We start from the raw sequence: 22,708 nt of genomic DNA, 5'->3' as shown, positions 1-22,708 counted from the left end.
GGAGAGGATATTTTTTATGAGGCAGGATGGAGGTGTAAAGAAATAAAAGTGTACAGCTGCCGATGAAAAACATTTTAATCTATTAGCAGCCAAACGAAATGTCTTTTTTGTAGGATAAAATCCAACAGAAAAGTGTAGCTTTCAGAGGAGGAAAAAATATTTTATTTGGCAGAGAAGATTTTATGGGTTCATGGTATAAAAAGCTTATCCATTGGCAACCAAATAACCTTTCAGTTATGATGCATAACACAAAAATTAATATAAATACAAATTTAAAAACCCTCCTCCTTGCATGAGATCTAGCTAACATTCACCTTTCTACCAATTTTTGTGTAGGTAGTTGTTTTTTAAACGTTGGCTTGTCATTGATAGTTTTTGACTAGAGTCCAGTTTCAAAGACTTCCTCTTAAAAGTATGAAAATAAAGTATTCAGAATAGTCAAAGCACATACAAATTAGGCCAAAGTGAAATATCACATCAATAGTCCACTTACATTTAGGCTGCATCTACACGAGAAGCCTCTGTCGACAGATGTCACCATCGGAAGGGATTTCCCGCCAAAACTTCCGTCAAAGCTCATGTCTACACATACAAGCAGATCGAAAGAATGATCCACTTTGTCAACAGAGAGCAGCCAGACTGCCTGGCCCTCTCTCGACAGATCGTCTAACTGGAAGTTCTGCAGACAGGGTTAGCCGGTGAACCAGAAACCCTGTCTGTCGACAAAAGGGCCCTGGATCACCAACACAGCTGTTTTGTCAACAGAACACTGTTAAGAGAGACCTTATACCTGAATGGGGAGGGTGTGTGTGTGTGTGTGTGTGTGTGTGTGTGTGTGTTTAAATAATATGAGGCTACTACCAGATTACTCCATAGTATTAAAATAAAAAAAAAAAAGTAGAGATCACTTATGTCAAATTAACTTAAGCAAGGAGTAAAAGCTGTTGCTACTCTCTTTTTGTTTCAGGAAGTCCTTGTTCATACATCTGAGACCACACGTCTCAGATACTTTATTGATTTGCTTCTGGAGAAAGGCAAACCAGTCATGCTTGTTGGAAATGCAGGAGTAGGAAAAACAGTATTTGTAGGGGACAGACTTGCTGCTTTCTCTGATGATTATCTGGTGTCTAATGTTCACTTCAATTACTACACTACATCATCAGTGCTACAAAGTAAGTCCCTCATAAATATTATAGCATAAGAACCTTGGATAATTATTTTGGTGGCAAAGACCAGAATTCAACCAATGATGCCTATGTGATTATTAAGGTTTGCTGGACCTACAAGTGTGTGGTCAATACAATGATCTATGGTTTTTTTATCTAACCAAAATGAATTATGTGTTATGGGGAGTAGTGGCATTTTAGTGGGCAGGTGGATGGGTGGGTCTCAGAGGTAACTCTTTTGGTCAGTTTCAGCAAAAACAATGAGTCTGGGGCACTGCAAGGACTAATAGTCTTGTTATGCTTTTGTATGTATGTCTGTATGTATGTGCATATTAAGTGATTTAGCTCCTCAGAAAGCCCAAATGTAGATGTGCCACTTCAAATAATTGCTTGGTGTGGCCAAAATGATATAAATTGTCTGAGTAATAGGGATTTCATTTATATGGTTTGGAGAGTGAGTAACCTTTTGCAAATAGAGATTAATTAGGAAGAATTTTCCAGTACTGCTGCCTCAAAGGATTATTCGGTAATATTGCAATGGAATATTTGTGGGCATAGACAGAATGGAAAGAAAAAAGAATTTTGAAAGGCTACATTCAAAATGTTCATCTAGTAGTTTGGTCTCAAGTTGCAATGCTCAGTGGCACAAGTCTTGCATGGCTGCCTGGGGAAAACTGGATAAAATCACGGTGCTTTTCTCAAAGAGTAGGATGGAGAGATTTTTTTTTTTTTTTTTTTGCTCACCATCTCCCCTTCTAGTCCACAGAGCCAGATCATCAGCTGGTGTAAATTGTCATAGTTCCTGAGGATCTGCCACACAACGTGTCAGACAACTTTATCTTATTGGGATTTTTTTGTCTAAGAAACAATTACTATTTGCAGCAGAAGGCTATGAACGAGGACTGGAAGCACATAGGCATAATACTGTCCTGTGTAAACAGATTCAGATGAAAGGAACTCCTGGGCAACTGCTGATGAAAGCTATGTATTCTCTGCACAGGAAACTGCTTAAGTAAACCAAATACTTAGCTAAAGTCACAAGTGTTTACTTGATGAGTTTCCAAGACCAGTCATTAATAACACAGCAGTTAGTCTTCATCAATAGGTGATACCATTAAAACTCCTGTCCTGTACAAATTTAAAGGAACTTGGATGTATTCAATTTCTTTATAAACTAGGCAAATGCCTTCAGATTTTAATAACCATTTAAAAACACGTATCGGTCTTGTTCTTTGGAAATTTTAAAAGGAATGTAAAATAAACAAGCACTTTGCTTATCTAGAGCTCTTCAGTCTTCAAAGCTGTTCTAAAATCAAGTGCCGCTTACTGACAATGCTCTACCAGTAACTACTCAAATGTAAATTAAGGGGCAATCAGCTTCAATCCCACAGCTAATCTCAGCTACTGGGAGTATCACATGGCTGGCATGGAAACAGGCTTACTTTCCTTTTCAACAGCATGTGATCCTTTTTTTGCAACCAGCTATGAATTCTGCCTTCCACACCCAGAATGTCACTGCCTCTTGTGTGATTTCTGCTCTTGTTAAGAGCTGTGTTCTTTCGTATACAATACCTCACAGTGATTTACTTTCATTCATTATGTGTCTGTATTGTGTTACTATTGCAAACAATTATTTATAGTCTCAAACCAAACAATTGCTGGAAATTAAATTTTAAGTTTTTTTTTCAAAGCTTCCTGGAGAACTGGAACACTTAGTTTCGATTCATTTTAATGGGACGGGGGCATCCTAATCGCTTAAGCAACTTTGAAAAATCTCAGCTCAACAGCATGATAAAATAGGAAAGTATTCTGGATTTTTTCCCTTGTACTCCTTTTCTTTCAAAACACAGGCTTTTGGCCTTTAGAGATTTTAGAGCATAAGGTCAGAAGCATCACAGTTACAGCAGACTTTTCCCAATCCCACAATTATATAGCTGCAAAGGTTCTTAGATTCCTCCTCATTTCTGATTTATCCTCCGATGAACTTCAGTTTGTTTGTTTGTTTACATATCTCCTCCACACTCAGCAGCCGTCCTTCTAGCTGAACTTGACTACATGGGATCCTCTTGCAACCCCCCCATCACACTTTCTGAAGTGAATAGACCAGTCACCTTAACTGTGCCAAAAAGCTAAGTTAAGGGTGCATTGCAGAGTTAAATCTGTCACCTGCTGGAAATCATAGCATATCACTTATTTATGAGCGTTTTTTCAGGCTGTTTATTTATGAAACAATGTGAACTAATATGATCAGATCTTCAGTAACCTCAAACTCCCACAAATAGGTACATTGCATTCATGTGTTCCTGTACATTTCCACTTGCTTACAGGCAATCCTAAAAACCTGGTGCAATTTAAAAGAAGTCCAATGCCAACCCTTACATTTCCTCTCTGCTCCAGTCCAAAGATATTGCACAGTCCAATGCAAATTAAGGAAAGCTACAACACATTAAATAATGACATAGATCCGACTATCCCATTTGTTCTTGTTTGTTTTCATGAAATATATACTCTGGGTTAAAAACAAACAATAATTCACAAATATCAAACATATGCCTTTTGGGTAACATTTTTTCGGATGAATAAGGTTCACATTTGCCACAACTGTGCACATACATGAAATAATTTTGAAAATGGCTAATTCTGGTCATTTGCAATGATCTGATTCACACATAATCAGCCTAGTGTTCTCATTAAGAAAAGTTCTTGCCAGATTATATTTTCTGATGTGCTTTATAAAATGTGTCATTCAAACTTGCATGCATTAAAAAGTTTACATTCCCTGTTTAATGTTTCCCAAGAGTAATAGCAAATAATGACTATAGTGGTTAAATTATTCTGTTCCAATTATTAAAAAAATTCCACTGTTTTCATACAAGATGGTTCTATGAATACATTACAGCTTTACTGTGCATAGAAATGTTTTTAAAATTCAAAAGATGATTTTTAGTAGTTCAGATAATTTTGTCTTTTGAAGGTGTGAAGATAAAACTGTTCAGGATATAGGAGTGGTTGGGCCCAGATGTTTTGGAAAACTAATTAGTGTCACTATGGGCTACATTCACAAAGAAGCATAAATTCAGTGAATATCACTGGCATTCACATAGCCTGAGTTTGGCAGAGGCCCTATTCAAAGTAGGGGAGAGATGGGCAACTCAGAATGAGATTCACAAAACCTGACACTCTAGGTGGCTACTTTCCTAGGGGTATGCCAAGCTGAAGGTTGTGTGCTAAGCCCCAACCTCTCTGAGAGAGATGCCTAAGTCCATCACTCCATGTAAGATTCTTAGCTACTTGGACTCTCTCTTGACATTAGGCACCTATGCAGCTTGACATGAAGCCGAGGGTAGGGTGTGGGAGAGAAGGTACTTCCTTATAATATTTAGCACCATGGTTGAGGTGCTGGAATGGGACCAGCCCTTGGGTGTGTGTGTTAGCCATTGATAGGTGAGATATTCTGATGTGGGGTTTCCTCAGTCTCTCCTGTTGAAGCTGTTCCAATGTAGATAAATAATTTTTAAAAACCATTGCAGCCTGGAGGACAGGATCCTGGGTCTCAGTACCAGACCACAGGGTCATTCTCTTTCTCACCCATTACCCCACGTCCAAAATAGTGAAGCTGTTCCTACATGGAGAAATAATGAAAGAATCGTTGTCCCCGAGAGACAGCAAGCATGAGAAAATGCATTAGTCACCTGCAGGATGTGGGGGCTTTGTGAATATCAGTAGAGCCTGACTCTGGGAGTTAGGAACTTAAAGTGGCTCTGAAGCACCATAGTCCTCCTGTGAATCCAGCCCATCCTTTTTGAGAATGTTGCTCAGATCAGATGAATTGCTGTAGATTTCTAAACTAATTTTGTTGTACATTATATTTATTGAAAATGACTTCCACAATCAAAGATATAGTATTTCCATTTAAAAGGTTACTATCTTACCTTTATTATGAAGATTCTTACACTTACTTCAGATATATGAATCATTAGACTTTCCATCTTGTATGTAATTCTTGATTTTTTTTGTCTCCCTGACCTATCAACTACATTATCTGAATGGCCACCAAAGAGGTCTAACCTGCCTGCATTCCCTTCAAGTACAGTGGCTTAACAGCACTGGTTTTGCATTGGATATTTGATTTTAACAGGCTTCAGACTTCATTGTAAAAGTGGAAAAATAGGACTTTGTACTTCAATGGTGCCTTCAGCCAGATGACCACAATGAACTTTACATAATTGATTAATCAAACTTCAAAAGATAAAGGTGCTGCTTCTCCATAAGTAATGTCTTAGTTTTCTGGCTTATGTTATTTTCATAGCTTACAAACAAGGAAGTTAGATGAGAAAACATGAAATACAGTAAATCCTCAAAATGCATGAGTCTGAGTTGCGCTTAACTTGCATTAATGCAAGTTAAGTGCAACTCAAAATCCCACTTTCCTCTGGCCCTGGCTCAACCCCTCCAGCCCTGTTCACCACCCATGCATGACTCTGGTTCCCCCGCCCACCCCCACACCTAGCTTTGGCTCCAGCTCACCACCCCTCATATGTGGCTGCGGCACAACTCCCCCAGCCCCAGTCCAAACCCTTACAGCCTGGCTCGCCACCTCCCACGCACAGCTCCGACTCACCACCCCCACCCTGGTTAAACCCCTCAGCCCCAGTTTAAACCCCCTGTGCAGCTCCAGCTCAACCCCCTTGCCCTGGTTTAAACCCCTGTGGCCAGGCTCACCAGCCGAGCATGGTTCCAGACCATCACTCCCACTCACAGCTCTGGCTCAAACTCCCCCTCCCCCATGTGCAGCCCCAGGTCAGACTTCCCCTGTGTAGCGCTGGCTCACCACCCCTGTGCATGGCTCCAGCTCAACTGCCCCCACCCATGCATGGCTCTGGCTCAACTCTACCCCCCCGCCCCGCATCCTGCAGCCTTAACCCTCCTGTCCCGCTAACATGGCCCCAACCCACTGCCAGGCTTAACCCTTTCCAGCTGCCCCCCATCCCCAAAGGAGCTCCAGGTGCTCCTGCTGCTTCTCAGGCTGCAGAACATGCATTCCACCAGGGAGAAAGCTGCCCCCAACTTACCCAAAATTAGAGTTCTGTGAGGGTGCGTGGGAATGGAGCCCTCATGTAAATCAAGCCATTGTTGTACTCTTTTGGCAACGTTGCAGTGTATGAATAAAAGTAGTGTTAGAATCTAGAATTTTAACACAAAAAATAAAAACAGAGAGAAGGAAAGCAGGCTGCTTCGTAAAACAGAGAAGCGCAACTCACCCTGTCTTGCTCTTAGCTGGCTTTTCCCAGATTGACTCTGGATGACTGCTTTCCTATAGAGCCCCTTAATCTGCAAACAGGACCAAGAAACCTTTTTTATAAGGGAAGAGCTTACAATTTGATTACATATTTCAAAAATACTACAGCTAGCTATTGGTTTGTTTTTTCTTTCCAGTGAGCAGTGGAAAATTTGGGTTTGCTTTTATGCAATGATCCTACAAGGTGATGTGCATGGGTGGACCCTTGTAAGGGGGCAGGGACTCATTGACGTCAGCAGGTCTCCTCACAAGGTGCAGGAGTCGGCGCCGTATAGCACTTGATATGACTTGGACATCTAGGTATCTAGGCAACTAAAACTTAAATTGTGGAACGGGCCAGTTTCATTAGGTACCTAAATGCCCAATTCCCACTGGAACCAACTAGCTGCTTTTGAAAATCCCAGATCTTCAAAGCCCTAGGTGAATTAATGGTAAGTTCTGGATTTAATCTGTACACTATTTTGAGAATCATAACAATTTGCCATATCTTTCCTAATATTGTAGAGATTCTAGAGAAAAGCCTAGAGAAAAAAGCTGGTCGTAACTATGGTCCCATAGGAAATAAGAAGTTAATTTATTTTATTGATGATATGAACATGCCTGAAGTGGATGCATATGGAACAGTTCAACCCCACACACTGATTCGACAGCACATAGATTATGGACATTGGTAAGCAATTACTTTTTTACTTGGTGTCCATGTTCACAGATTGCTTTTATTCACATACCTCTCTAGTCCAGTAACATCCATGGTCCAGCATGATTTTAGTTAGCCAGACAACCATTCATTGTGGGGGTGGCCAAGTTTCCCACAGTCCCATAAAGTTTGTTTACAGCCACCAGTCCTGGGTCTCAGTATTCTGTGCTGTTATTTGGCTGTAATTTACTCCTAAATGTCTTCTAAGAGCCCAGTAAGCAGTTTTGGTAATCCTACTAGATAACAATGACCTCCCGTAGTCCAGCAAATTCTCTCATCCAGCACCAGTCAGATCCCAAGGGTGCTGGACTAAAGAGCCTCGACCTATAATAATAATTATGCCCACTAATATACATAGAGTTTTGGGTTCAAATGTTCAAAACAGCTTTTAATTTGGGGTTCCAAAATTCAAATGTGTAGTACCTAATTTTCAGAGGCCTGTAAGCAGCTGCATCTCTTACTGACTTCTTTTGAAAATATAAGTGCTCTTCAGTCTAAAGTGAGACCCTAAGTTTTTAAAAACTGAAGTAACCCACTGTTAATGGCCTCTTTCCCCAAAAGCAGGTTGAATGACTTACCCAGGTCACATAGTGAGTCAATAGCAGAGCCAGGAATTGAATCCAGGACCCCTTACTTCTTGTCACATGCTCTGTTCAAGGGATCATGCTGCAAACACCAAGATGTGGTCTTCTAATCTCACCTGTTGCCTGTGGCCACTTAATACTTATTTTCAGCTTTGCACATGGAACAACCTCCCTCTTCTTTGTATGCCAAGCATAGTTTTGGTACTCTATCTCTGAAATCTGCTCATTTGAGCTAGTTTTCCACTACAAAGGCTCTGGTGGTATGCCTACACTGCTTGTGGGAGTGAGCCTCCCAGCCTGTTTAGACAGACTCATTCTGGTAGGGGGCTCGCTCTAGTGCTTAAAAATAGCTGTGTAAGTGCTGCAGCCTCAGTCTAGACTCATGTTTGCCACCTGTTTTCAAGCACACACTACCCTCTGGATCTGAGTTGGAGAAGCTATTCTTGGTCTCCACTGGTGCTTCAATGTTGCTCTTTATGTAAATACTCTTTTTATTGTACAGAGCCATTCTAGAGCTGACTGAACAGAAGTTAGATAGAACAATTTTCTGTTGGAAAATGCTGTTTTGTCCAAATCAGAACATTTCTGAAGAGCAGGCTGATTTTTGATAAAATTGTCAATGGGGACATTTTGAAACCAATCCAAATCAGAACAATGTATATTATATGCAAGACACAGGAGGTAATTGTCTAATGTCTAAGTCTGGGTATCACAGCTTACCAAAAAGTGGACAAATTGTTTTTTTTTAAAAAAAAAAAAGTTGTAGAAAACCTGATCTATGCGGAAAAATTAACTGAGAAAACAATTCTGAGGAAGAACCCAATAACAGTCTACAAGTATGTTATGAACAGTTATAGAGAGGGTAGTAATCAATTTTTCTCCGTGTCCACTGAAGAGAGGAGAAATAGTAATGATCTTATTCTGCAGGAAGTAATATTTAAGTTAGAGAGTAGGGAAAAACTATATAACTATAAGCATAGTTCTTTTCTGGAATAGATTTTGAAGGGAGGTTGTGGCGTCCCCGTGACTGGAAGCTTTTAAAAACAAGTTGGACAAACACCTGCTCTGGATTTACTTGGTCCTGTCACAGCACCAGGTATTGGGCTTGGTGGCATCTACAGATCCCTTCCTGACCAATATTTCTATAATTCTATGACTTTCTCATTTTGTTTCTGCTACACACAATTTCTTTCTACACAAAATTCAGAATTGCAATTTTCATCCTGAACCAGGACAAAAACAAATTTTACAATGTCAGAATTTCTGTCTTCTGACTAGCACTAAGCCATGTCTTACCTGTGATTCTCTGACAGTAGATATCAGTCAGTTTAAACTAAAGTAGTTATATTGTCTGTCTTCTAGGTATGACAGGCAGAAGTTAACTGTAAAAGAAATACATAGTTGCCAATATATTGCTTGTATGAATCCAACTGCTGGCAGTTTCACCATCAACCCTCGCCTCCAGGTATGGTTTCAAGCGCTACACTGTAGTAACCCTATATTTATTATTTAATATGTTAGATATAATGCTTAGAATTTAGCTTTTTATTGCAACAGACATAAACACTAATTTGGACATGGTCATTCTTTTTTTCCCATCTTGGACTCCCACTGATGCCAGTGGGAGCTGTATGTCCACAACCAGCAGATTTTATCAAAGTTTATAGAGTACTGTTTATTGTGAGTATTCCCTGTGTGTGTACATATGGTGCTGGGTTGCCAAAACTGTTTGACAGCAGCCTGCTTGTCTTTGCTTTCACCTCTGCTTCATGCTCCCAAGTGAGGACGTCAGAATTGGACCAGAACAAACACCTCTCTAGTTCCTTTTCCCTGCTGTCATTCTGGGAGGGAACTTTCTGTGCCTGTAGCCTTCTGGTGTTTCTTTCTGACATCAACGCTAAAAATGATTTTTAAATAGTTGCTGTTAGTTTATTAGTGCAGTCTTAGATAATTTGGAGATCAGGGTCCCCACTTCCTTTGTTCCCCCATTTTTCAGAGCACCTTGTATGCTCAGGACACCAGGCCTCAGAGCCTGCCCAGCCTGCCCTCAGAACTTCCTTATGAGTGTCCTGCAAGAGAGCTGCCTGTACTGTCTCTGAATTGCCATGTTCTTTCAACCTGTGGTGTCTGCCGCTTCCCTCCCTCTCACACTAACCTGTCTTGAGAATTCAAACTCTCCGGGCATCTAATGTACATCTCCATGAGACCCATTTTGGATTTGCTCTCACTCACCATCTCATCAATCTGAACCTCTAGGTCAAGGGTGAGCAAACTTTTTGTGATGGGCCCCCCATTTTGGCCCTGCAATTAGCCGGGGACCCCCAACCTGCCTAATGTAATCCAAACCTATGGAAATGTCACTTATGTTCGTATAAAAAAACCCTTTCAGCAAGTATAAGAACATAAATATGTAGAATGTAAAAACTTTATTAATCCATATAGAAATGTGACTATACATACATATACACAGTAACATATTACAAAAAATGTAATGAGACGGACTGTGCTTTATATGTATAATATAAATCTTTATCTTGATGTTTCAAAAGCCTGTCCCACCCACTCCTCAGTTTGGGGGAAAGACCAAAAACCCAGGAGTTCCCTGCTGTTTAAAGAATCCCCTCCCCTGCCCTTCCCCCACCTTCTCCTGCACTCCCAGGCAAAGTTAAACAAAAACAAAAGGTAATCATAGTTAAACTTTTTAAAAAAAGCCTGAACTCCCCCAGTAGAAGCTCACCCCCACTCAGCTGCCTGTGCTACATGTGCCTCCCAGCTTGCTCTGTCTGGAAGAGGGGAAATGATTCCAGTGGTCCCAGAGGACAGTGAGGGCTGGCAGCACAGGTCAGCCTAGCCCAGAGAGGCTGCAGTGAGGCTGTAGAGACCCCCGGGGTGGAGTGGGGTGGGGAATGGAAATGAAGCTGGCAGATGGAGGCAGGCAGGCAGGCAGTGCTGTGGTGAGGCAGCGGTGAACTTCCACCTGCAGGGGGAGCCAATTTTGCTGTGCCCCCTTTTGAAATTTTGTGCTGCTCTAAGTGGTGCCCCTGCACCATTGATACTTCCCAGCCCAGAATCATCCAGTAAAGTCCTGGACTCCTCTTAACAGAGAGATGAATATGCATAGGTGCCACATGTCACAAAGAACTCCAGCTTCTATAAAGTAAATTGGCTTAATTGGCAAACTCCTGAGCCACGTTCTCTGGTCTGCTGCTCCTGACACAAAGGGAGCGTAAAGTAGCCAGAACCCTGCTGGGGCAGGGAAGGCTACAATAGCCCCAATCTACTGCAGTCCCTGGCACAGAAGGTGGGAATGGGCTGTGACCAGAGCACACTGCAGTCTTTGGCTGGCACATGGCCAGCTGTGGGTAGAGCACCATGAGGGCTGCTGTATGTAAGCATCATAGCTGGAGGCAATGGGGTAGTCTCAAGAGCAGGGGACCATGACCAGCTCCCTAGTGGCCCCTTGCAAGGGGAGGGGCTTTAAGCCACATAGGGGAGTGACCTCCCACCCTCGGTCGACAGATTCAAGCTATCAGTGAGGATGTTGCATCTCAGGCTGCAGCTTAGGCTTTCATTCCCAACCAGTCCCTAGGCTTGAGAGCCTAAGCTGCAGCCCAACTTGTGACATCCTTACTGCTGTGTTTAGTGCAGGAGCTCAGGGGTGGCCAACCAGTAAGAACCACATGGATAGAGAAAAAAGTCACATGGTGTATGTTACTTTTATCTGTCTATCTAGGTATAATATATATCTGTCAATCAATCGATAAATAGATAAAATAAATATGTATGTGGCTCAATTCCCCCCTCTCCCCCAGAGCCAGGCATGCCCAGCCTCCACACTCTAACCCAATCCTCCTTCACCTCCCCCAGAGTCAGGCATCCCCAGCTCCCCGCCAGCTCTAACTCAATGCCAGTAACTCACCAGGGCTGTGTCTACATGTGCACGCTACTTCGAAGTAGCCGCACTAACTTCGAAATAGCACCCGTCGCAGCTACACGCGTCGGGCGCTATTTCGAAGTTAACTTCGACGTTAGGCGGCGAGACGTCGAAGTCGCTAACCTCATGAGGGGATCGGAATAGCGCCCTACTTCGACGTTGAACGTCGAAGTAGGGACCGTGTAGACGATCCGCGTCCTGCAATGTCGAAATTGTGGGGTCCTCCATGGCAGCCATCAGCTGGGGGGTTGAGAGACGCTGTCTCTCCAGCCCCTGCGGGGCTCTATGGTCACCGTGTGCAGCAGCCTTTAGCCCAGGGCTTCTGGCTGCTGCTGCTGCAGCGGGGGATTCATGCTGCATGCACAGGGTCTGCAACTCGTTGTTGGCTCTGTGGATCTTGTGCTGTTTAGTGCAAGTGTGTCTGGGAGGGGCCCTTTAAGGGAGCGGCTGGCTGTTGAGTCCGCCCTGTGACCCCGTCTGCAGCTGTGCCTGGCACCCTTATTTCGATGTGTGCTACTGTGGCGTGTAGACGTTCCCTCGCTGCGCCTATTTCGATGTGGTGCTGCGCAACGTCGATGTTGAACATCGACGTTGCCAGCCCTGGAGGATGTGTAGACGTTATTCATCGAAATAGCCTATTTCGATGTCGCCACATCGAAATAGGCTACTTCGATGTAGGCTTCACGTGTAGACGTAGCCCAGAGCTGCTGCCACAGCCGCCATGCACTTCTCCCACCAAGCACTGGGGCATGTGTACAGTGTAGTGACAGCACTCCTATTGGGTGACCATATGTCTCCCGCTCAGCCATGGGACAAGGAGAATGATGCCATCCCAGCCAAAACAGGACAGACGGTCTCCCTATCTGGGAGTCAGGAGGTGGCTACCCTGTGGGAGCTGTCACCCTGCCAGTAGAGCTCTGGCTTCCACCAGCTGGGGGGCCACCATGCTTCTGGTCAAGGTCGCAGCTCCCCCAGCCATGGAAAGCCGGGGGGCAGCCACACCATGGCAGGGGACTGGGGGGAAGCTGAGGAGTAGCCGCACTGCTGTGCAAATCCAGTTCCCGGCTCCCCCAGCTGGCGGGTGGGGCAGCCATGGCTGGGTCCAGCTCCCACCTCTCCCAGCCAGGAGAAGTTAGGGGGGGCAGCTGCACCGCCATGGGGGAGCCGGGAGAAGTTGCGGGGCAGCCTCACTGCCCCACAGCCCAGCTCCACTGCCCCACAGCCCAGCTTCCAGCTCCCCCAGTCAGAGGAAGCGAGCGACAGCTGCCTGAAAATATGTGGCAGTTAGCCCCTTTGACAAAGTAAGTTGGGATACAATCCTGGCATCCCAAATACACGACTGTCCTGGTGAAACTGGGACAGATGGTCACTTTACACTCCTAGCACTCAGGTCCAAGGAGAAGCCACATTTAAAGGCTCAAAGAGCCGTGGGTTGGCCACCCCTGCACTAGCTCATGCCTTGCTAAAGTGAGTCTGGCTACCCAGGCCAGGAGGCTCATCCCTAGTTGTAATGTAGACAGACCCTGATTGACACACAGCAGTCAGTCTCTTTGCCTCGGTCTGTTGGAATTATAAGTTGGTCATTGACGTCACGCTGGTCTTTTCTCAGAGTAATGAAAATCTTTCTTCTTTTCAGAGACATTTCACAGTGTTTGCTCTGAACTTCCCATCTGCTGATGCCCTGAACACCATCTACAGCAAGATCCTTGGTTTCCACTTCCAAAGGCGTGCTCTTAGTCCAGCAGCATTAAAGAATGTTCCAGCCATGATCCAAGCAGCAATATGGCTTCATCATACTATGGTTCAGAATTTTCTGCCAACTGCGGTTAAATTTCACTACATTTTTAACCTAAGAGATCTCTCAAACATCTTCCAGGTCCGTTTCACAGACTGACTTTCATTCTAGGCACAGCACATCATCATCATCTCTCTTTACTTTGTCTTTTTCTTGTCTTGTCTTTCTTGCAGCAGTGACTAGGATCAACCAAGAATAGGGCCTCATTTTGCTAGGGACTGTCCCAATAGTAAGAGATTGTCCCTGCCTTGAAGAGTTCACAATCTAATTAGGAAAAACAGGAGAAAGGTATGTGATGCTCAGAGAGATGGTTTGCAAGCATCACGTTAATGCTACGAGTTTGGGGGTTATGGTGAGACTATCTTGGGAGCATAGGCAGTGGGTGAAGCTGCTGCTTGGGGAGCCAAGCTCCTCAGTCTGTGTTTTCTCCAGTACTCCAACTCTGCTCTTTCTAGGCCCCACCCTCTTCCCATTGTCCCACACTTTCCCCACTGTCATCCTCTTCTCTCTGCTCACCCATTCCAGCCAAATCCTTGACCCTAAAAGTAGAAAATGACATTTGGGGGGGGGGAAAAACCTCTTCTAAAATTTCTTTATAAAAAAAATAGAATATGTTTTCCACTGAATGCAAGATTGTGAAGACTAAACATGCAGAAGGTACTACATTAAAAGCACTAAATTTGGGAACTAAAAATAATTAGTCACAGGTTTTGTGATATAACATGACGTCTGTCTGCAATTTATTTGCAAAAGCTTTGTAATAAGGACAAGTAGGTTGTCCTGCTGAATACCACATTAAACGTTATGGAACACATGGTGCAGAACTTCTCTGTTTTATGTTTTCTTAATCAGTATTTCTAAGCTGATTTTATATTTTAAATAAACTCTTCAGCCTTCCTAAAGTAATTAATCTAGATTACTACATATTTAAACTCACTGAAACAAAGACATTATTTGAAATTAATCAGTCAGAGCTGTTTCATGTGTCCATAACAAAGTTCATTGCTTTCAGAGAAAGGAACACTAATTTATTGTATCGAAACAAAAAGCAGTCAAGTAGCACTTTAAAGGCTAGCAAAATAGTTTATTAGGTGAGCTTTCGTGGGACAGACCCACTTCTTCAGACCATAGCCAGACCAGAACAGACTCAATATTTAAGACACAGAGAACCAAAAACAGTAAGCAAGGAGGACACTTGGTTCTCTGTGTCTTAAATATTGAGTCTGTTCTGGTCTGGCTATGGTCTGAAGAAGTGGGTCTGTCCCACGAAAGCTCACCTAATAAACTATTTTGCTAGCCTTTAAAGTGCTACTTGACTGCTTTTTGTTTTGATAGTGTATAGACTAGCACAGCTTACTCTCTGTTACTAATTTATTGTAGTGTTATCTGACCCATTATAAGTACAATTTCATATACTTTGATGTTTGACCTAACACTTACTTCCCCACCTCACGTCCCCTTCCCTCTGCTCTTCTGTCTGCTTTGTCAACAATGATAACAATTTGTCTGATTTGTCAACCATAATAACAATTTTTGGACCTCTGTGCTTTATGTATTGTGTCTGTTCTGGTCAGGCGATAGATCTGAAGAAGGGGGTCTGTCCCACGAAAGCTCATCACCTAATAAATTATTTTGTTAGTCTTTAAAGTGCTACATGACAGCTTTTTTGTTTTAATAAACTACAGAGTAACATGGCTATCGCTCTGTTACTTTTCACAACAAGATATGTTTATGATATTTCACTGTATGTTAAAATATATTTTCAAAGATGTTAGGCATAACCAAGGATTTTATAAGTTGGTAAGATACTGATTTTGGTGCAGGTTTCTCTTAAAACTAATTCATGAAATAGTCAGAAGTAAAAAGGAAACTCATTTGTCCAACTGTCGAGAAGAAAAAGAATGTTTTCTGCTTAATGTCTCTCTTCAACAGTGAGGGTGAAAGGACAGTAGGGGTAGATAGAAAGGATAGGAAGATTCTGAAAGCAACTTTTTGTACTACTGTAATTAAAATTAAAATGTGTATTTTATATCAGGGTAGTCTTCTGAAAAAAATTAAAAACTGTGTCTCAAGATCGAAGCATTTAAGGCTAAAGCTGAATACTCAGATTGTGCATGTAAAGATTTAGAGATGTGATTTTATAAGATTCAGCCACAAACCTGTGAAATATTTGAAGCAAATTTTAAACTAAGATCCTGTAAACATAGTAATGCACAACTGTTTTTTTTTCCTTCAGTAAATTCAGGGTTGGCATATGCCTGCTAAATGGTTTTTAATTACTACTTCATGGCTGTTTCAGAGGTTGAATGTTATGCTCATAGGTCTGTAAAACTGAAAGGCTTTTCACTTTTAAGTTAACAGATACACTTTGCAGAAAGAGCAACGAAGGGTCCTGTGGCACCTTATAGACTAACAGAAAGTTTTGAGCATGAGCTTTCGTGAGCACAGACTCACTTCAGTGAGTCTGTGCTCACGAAAGCTCATGCTCAAAACTTTTCTATTAGTCTATAAGGTGCCACAGGACCCTTCATTGCTGTTACAGATCCAGACTAACACAGCTACCCCTCCGATACTTTGCAGAAAGAGTCAGCAGTCTGCAAGCTGCAACAGCCTGATGTAAGAGCCTTCAGGAAGGTTCAGAATAGGGATAGAAAGAGTGGGGTGGTTGAGCACTAAGACTGATGGTAGGCATTGTGTCCCTTTGTCTCTTATACCCATGGCTGGGAGGAAAGTGTGAGAGGCTGCATCTACACTGTGAAATAAATTCAAATTTAAGGCAGTTAGCTCAGTATTACCAGGTGACTGTCTTCACTGGAAATACCATTAGCTTAATTAAGGGAGCACTAATCTCAAGATTACATCAAAACAAAAAGGCAGTCCAGTAGCACTTTAAAGACTAATAAAATAATTTATTAGGTGGTGAGCTTTCATGGGACAGACCCACTTCTTCAGACCACAGCCATACCAGCACAGACTCAATATTTAAGGCACAGAGAGCCAAAAATTGTCATCAAGGAAGACAAATCAGAAAAAGTGTAATCAAGGTGGGCAAATCAGAAGAGCAGATGGGGGGGAGTCTCTTTTATATTCAAATTTGACACATTAACACGTAGTTTGAACCAGGACGGCAATTACCTGGGCCATTATAAGGACTCTTTTACATACGTTGCTTTATCTGACTCATGACTTCCCCCGAGGAAAGCTCACCACCTAATAAATTATTTTGTTAGTCTGTAAAGTGCTGCTGGATTGCCTTTTTGTTTTGATAGAATATAGACTAACATGGCTATCTCTCTGTTACTACTCAAGATTACAAAATCACAGTTAACTGACTGGAGCCGTGTCTACACGTGCACGCTACTTCGAAGTAGCGGCACTAACTTCGAAATAGCGCCCGTCATGGCTACACGTGGTGGGCGCTATTTCGATGTTAACATCAACGTTAGGTGGCGAGACGTCGAAGCCACTAACCCCATGAGGGGATGGGAATAGCGCCCTACTTCGACGTTCAACGTCGAAGTAGGGACCGTGTAGTCATTGCGCATCCCGCAACTTCGAAATAGCGGGGTCCGCCATGGCGGCCATCAGCTGAGGGGTTGAGAGACGCTCTCTCTCCAGCCCCTGCGGGGCTCTATGGTCACCGTGTGCAGCAGCCCTTAGTCCAGGGCTTCTGGCTGCTGCTGCTGCAGCTGGGGATCCATGCTGCATGCACAGGGTCTGCAACCAGTTGTCGGCTCTGTGGATCTTGTGTTGTTTAGTGCAACTGTGTCTGGGAGGGGCCCTTTAAGGGAGCGGCTTGCTGTTGAGTCCGCCCTGTGACCCTGTCTGCAGCTGTTCCTGGCACCCTTATTTCGATGTGTGCTACTTTGGCATGTAGACGTTCCCTCGCAGTGCCTATTTCGATGTGGTGCTGCGCAGCGTCGATGTTGAACATTGACGTTGCCAGCCCTGGAGGACGTGTAGACGTTATTCATCGAAATAGCCTATTTCGATGTCGCCACATCAAAATAGGCTACTTCGATGTCGGCTTCACGTGTAGACGTAGCCTGGTATAGCATCAAGCTCGAATTCAGAAGTTCGATTAAAGGCTAGTGTGGAAGTGCCATGTCCTAAATCACATTTATTAATCTCAAGAAGTGTCCTGTATCTATCCTGCAAAGCTATACACGCTGCACCAAGCTCCCAGCTCCCTGTTACTAGCGGGAGCTGGGAAGCTGACAAGGCTGATGCATTTCTGTGGCGGGGAACCAGGTAACCCGTAGTCAGGCAGCTCAAGCTGCACACAGGGCCGGGCAACCCATGGTCAGGCGGCTCGAGCTCTGCACAGGACCGAGTAACCCATGGTCAGGCAGCTGGAGCTGCACATGGGGCCAGGCACCCCACAGCCAGGAGGCTCCTGCCACGGGGGGGGCCAGATGCCCATGGGCAGGCACCCATCCCCCCAGGCACCTTGGCCACCTGCAACCAGGAACCCCCAGTCAGTGGGCTCCAGCAGCTCTTCCACTGGAGCCAGTGAGTGGCAGGGGTTTGGGAGTTTTTTTGGCAAGGGGTTTTGGGAGGTGGGCGTGTTTTGTGTATTTTTGGGAGGGTTTTCAGGAGATTTTTTTTGGGGAGATGTTGGGGTGGGATGGGGGCTAGGGGGAGCCTGCGGGGAAGGGGAGTAAACCTTCACATTTAACTGACCATGGGGAAGAGTGGGCAGCTCTATTAGTCCATTAAATGGAGGGTTTACTGTACTAGCAGGAGCTGGGAAATTGACCAGGGCTGCTACTCTGTCAGTTTCCTGGGTCCCCCAAGCTGCCCTACCCGGGAAACTGACAGTGCTGCTGCACCTGGCTCCTGGCTCAGAATGCGGGGCTGAGGGAACTGTGGGATATGTTGCCACAATGCACTGCGGCATCTGTCGATGTCTGCTGTGGATGCAATGTGTTGAACTTGTTGGGAGCCTTCAGGAAGATGAGGATAGTCAAAATCGAATTTAGAAAAACCGGCATTATAACATTGATTTTAATACATTTGAATTTATCTCGTAGTATACATGTAGCCTAAAAGAGAGGACCTGGGGGAGGGGACATTATGGTGAGAGGGTGGGGAGGGAAAGAAAGGTGAGGCACAGGTAAAGAGACTGAAGCTGGGGAAGGGAGCAAACAGCATCAGTGCACAGGAATCCAGAGTAAAAACTGGGTTCTGTGTTTGTATCTTCTATCCTGAGAGTTTTTTGTGGAGTGGGGAGGGGTTGGTTCCTCTCTAGAATATTTCTCTTAACCGGCCCTCATGTCTTGGGAGGGATGGGATTTCTGCATTTCTGTTTCCAGTCCCTCAGAAAAGGGAGGGTACCACTTCCCGCAATACCCGTGCAGTGCTAAGGAAACTAATTCTGTTTGTTTTGTGAATATGTCATCAAAATCTCTTTCTCAAACAGGAAGTAATTGAGGGGGATTAATTGCATATTCTTTTCCATTGATATGAGCTTTCTAGTTTGACATAATATATAGGCTTCTATCCTGTTACACTTGCAAATATTTTTTCTTGTAAAAATAAGTTAGAGAGAGAACCCCTTTTTAGATTTCCACCAGTAATGCCTTGAAACAGGGCTGTTCATAACTGGCTCCTGGTCTGGGTGTCTTCTCCATCCTGCCGTACACCAAATCCTCACACCTTATTGATCTGCATTTGACCTCCATCCCTTCTGTGCAGATTAGTGGTGTTTGATGTATGGCTGCTGTGTGTTTTGGATTCCATTTTTTCGCAGTGCTGATAAACTCTGTCTCTGTATATAAAGTGAGAGAGAGAGAGATTTTGCCCTATCAATTAATACAATCAATATCTGAAAAGAAATGTAATGAGAATGGAAAGGAAGTTTAGGGAAATGAGGTGACTCATATTTCAGGAACTCAGCAAACTCTGACAGGAATTCTAAAATTTGGTTACCTTTGCTTCTTAGCAACAGCATTTTTTAAATATGATTGTACTCTTTTTTGTTGTTAGGGAATATTATTTGCTACACCTGAGTGTTTGAAGCAACCAAGTGATCTTGTGCATCTTTGGATTCATGAGTCTTCACGTGTTTATGGAGATAAACTGATGGAACCAGAAGAATGTAATTTCTTCCATATAAAGGTGATAGATACTGCACACAAGTATTTTGAGGTAAGGCTGTATATTTGAAATATCTTCTGCACTGTTAATTAAATTAAAGCTATTCAGGGTTATGTCAAGTTTACTGCAACTATAAATAGCCACGTCAGTCTCAGACTGTAGCTAAAGGAATTATAGCCAATGAATGTGCTGATTCAACATACTGCCTTTAATGTCACCTACTAGCAGGGTTTCTGTGAAGGACAAGCAAGCACCTGATTGATGCAGTAGTGGGCAGCACCGCCAAGAGTCACTGCAGGTCCCAAGGGAAGGCTGGGGGAGGGGGGCAGCTCCATGCCCCAAATAGGGTAGGGCCAATAGCAGAAGGGGCAGGGCCTAGGGCATTTGGCCCTCAGTGTTGCTGGGATTGTAGTGCTGAGCCCCCTCCCCTTTCTCTTCCAACCCCGCGCAGCCAGAGCTGCACTGCCTTATCAATTCAGAGGGGCCCACTATTCCAGCTGCTGCAGCATTTGCTTTGTCAGCAGGGGCAGGTGGTGCTCTGGGCCTCTTTGAAAGGCCAGGCCTGGAAGCAACTGCCCCCTACCCTATCCCCCGCACCCGCTCCCCATTTGTTGGCCTGGTAATGGGTACTAGCTTTCCATAAGAGTGAGTAAGGCTTTTTAAGCCTGATATCATTAATTCTGGTCTTTGCCTGCAAAGATGGTAATTTTCTTCTTGACTTCTGTTACCCACTTGTGTTTGATTAGCTGCAAGTATTTTCAAGGGTCTGTTGCACAATTGTTAGCAACTTTAAGCAAACACTCAGGGGCTGCATGTAAAAAAAGAGTAATTGGCCTTCTTGCTTACATGACTCTTCATGTAGTTGGATGTACCTGTGGTCAGATGATAGCATTTACTTGATTAGTTTTTACCATAACTGATAAAAATATATTTATTTAATACCTTCTACCTTGCAATAACCATAATTCTTTTTCCTTGTGAGAATAATTTTTATTTTGCAATAGCATTTTCCTCCAATAGGACTGACGAACTGAAGAGCAAAATGTATGCAACTATAAACAAAATTATCTATATTATTTAGCTTTGAATTGTAGAATTTATTTGGCATCATATCACTTAGTTATAACTATGCATAGTCTTGTTCTATGGGCATTTGCAAGTACCACAGATATAAGCCAATCTTACTGAAAATAAATAATAATTAGAGACATAGTAAACAAGATTTAAAAAAAAATACAGGTTACAGTTTTGGCTGAGATCTTCTGGGCTAAATTCTTGTCTGATTTACAATTCAGTTACGAGGAATATGCCATTTCCCCTTACTTCAGTTGTTTTCTTTTAACAACCCTTTAATTAAACTTTACTACAACTGCCTCTCCACTTGTCTAACAAGGCATGTAGAACAAACAAAATGTGTATCCTTGCTGTCCATCATAGCAGGCATGGCATAACATTCCTCCGGAAATTCAGCGGAATGTCGTCAAACTACAATAGCTGCATATTAGAGCTTGTAGTTTCTTCATGAATAAACCATGTATTGGTGCCTATACCAGAGTGTGAATTAAATATCGAGTGCTGTGGTTCTTCAAAAACATTTATTACTCCAAAATAAATCCATTCTTTACCAGACAAAGCAGTGTGACTATTATGTGAATCAGAGCTTGTCAAAAATGCGTTTCATGTGGGTAAAACATTTTTTTTTGCCAACCCTCCCTCAAATTAAAAAAAATACTTTACTTTTTATTTTTTGTCATTTTGGGTCCTCTTCTTTTCTTCCCCCTTTCCCACACCTCTTCACCTTTTTTCCTTTTATATTTTGGGACTGGAAAAGATGTGAGATGAGGGGAAATGAGTAGAAGAGTGTATGGGAAGGGAAACCAAAAATTGGAAATCTTTTGTGAGCTTCGAAGTTTCATTGATGCCATTGTTTAAAAATTGGAAAATTTAGAAAAACATTAAACTTTTCTGCAAATCAGAACTAAGAATGGTCATTTATTGTCAGGAAAAAGTTTCTAATTAAACATTTTGTTCAGCTCCAAGGTGAACCTTTCCAGCAACTCCATCTATTTGAAAGTACTGAGGGCTTTTGCTGTGCTCTTGGACCAGCCATTAAATGTAGGACATTTCCTTTTTATTTTTGTTTTCTCCCCCACTTGCTAGGGTGTGGAAGATCACATTCTGCTCCAGTGCCCACTCATTTATTGCCATTTTGCAAACGGAGTAGCCGCCCCTTGCTACATGCCGGTCAAGGAATGGGAAGGACTGAGGAAGACACTTACAGAGGCTCTAGAAAGCTACAATGAGTTTAATGCTTCTATGAACTTAGTTTTGTTTGAACACGCCATGCAGCATGTGTAAGTAGACTTTTTGTAAAAGAACATTTAAAGGCTTATTTATGCCAGCATAGTCAGATTGAGAGGAGATATTGCTATCGGAGAATTACTGGGCAAGAAGTTGCCTCTTTTGCGATGTAAAATCATTTACACTGTGGATTACTAGCATTTTTAATAATAATCATACTAAGATCACCATCCAGCAATGTTCAGGATTAGAAAACTTCACTGATAACATTATGGAAGGCACATCAAGACTGTGCAGTTAAAGTTGAGTTCCAGTTTACCTGCAAAGAAGGGATTCAGTCTCTTTGCTTTTGTAAGAACAACGTTTATCTTTTGACTACAAAATGATTTTCTGAGAAATTACAAGTAAATCCTTTAATTTATTAATTTAAATATTTTTTAAAAAGAGTCTGTCCAGAAATGTAGTATTTTTCTGCATTTATGTAAGGAAGACAGCATGAACATTTGAAAAAAAAGTCTGTAAAAATCAAACTAATTTAATCTGGGACCACAGACATTAAAATCATGTTGTTATTATATCCTGTCACTACAAGGCCATGCTTATGGGTTTTTGGAAGCCTTAACTTCATATTTCTATACCTTAACCTTTCTAGGAAAACAAAAAAGCAGTCCAGTAGCACTTTAAAGACTAACAAAATAATTTATTAGGTGATGCGCTTTCGTGGGGCAGACTCACTTCTGTCCCACGAAAGCGCATCACCTAATAAATTATTTTGTTAGTCTTCTAAGTGCTACTGGACTGCTTTTTGTTTTCATAGAATATAGACTAGCACT

The 22,708-nt window shown here is 42.8% G+C and overlaps 1 protein-coding gene across 1 annotated transcript in view; it reads left to right on the top strand.

The window, feature by feature from the left end:
• DNAH11 (dynein axonemal heavy chain 11) overlaps nt 1-22,708 on the top strand; it is a 327,231-nt gene that overhangs the window by 161,247 nt on the left and 143,276 nt on the right. The window contains exons 46-51 of the mRNA XM_074984643.1: nt 968-1,172; nt 6,970-7,135; nt 9,109-9,211; nt 13,317-13,556; nt 19,464-19,625; nt 21,735-21,928. Coding sequence (XP_074840744.1) covers nt 968-1,172; nt 6,970-7,135; nt 9,109-9,211; nt 13,317-13,556; nt 19,464-19,625; nt 21,735-21,928 — 1,070 coding nt within the window. The remainder of the gene's footprint in view (nt 1-967; nt 1,173-6,969; nt 7,136-9,108; nt 9,212-13,316; nt 13,557-19,463; nt 19,626-21,734; nt 21,929-22,708) is intronic.

The sequence above is a fragment of the Carettochelys insculpta genome, chromosome 2, assembly GCF_033958435.1.
Source record: "Carettochelys insculpta isolate YL-2023 chromosome 2, ASM3395843v1, whole genome shotgun sequence".
Lineage (NCBI taxonomy): Eukaryota > Metazoa > Chordata > Testudines > Carettochelyidae > Carettochelys > Carettochelys insculpta.
This window is presented reverse-complemented; position numbering and strand designations above follow the sequence as displayed.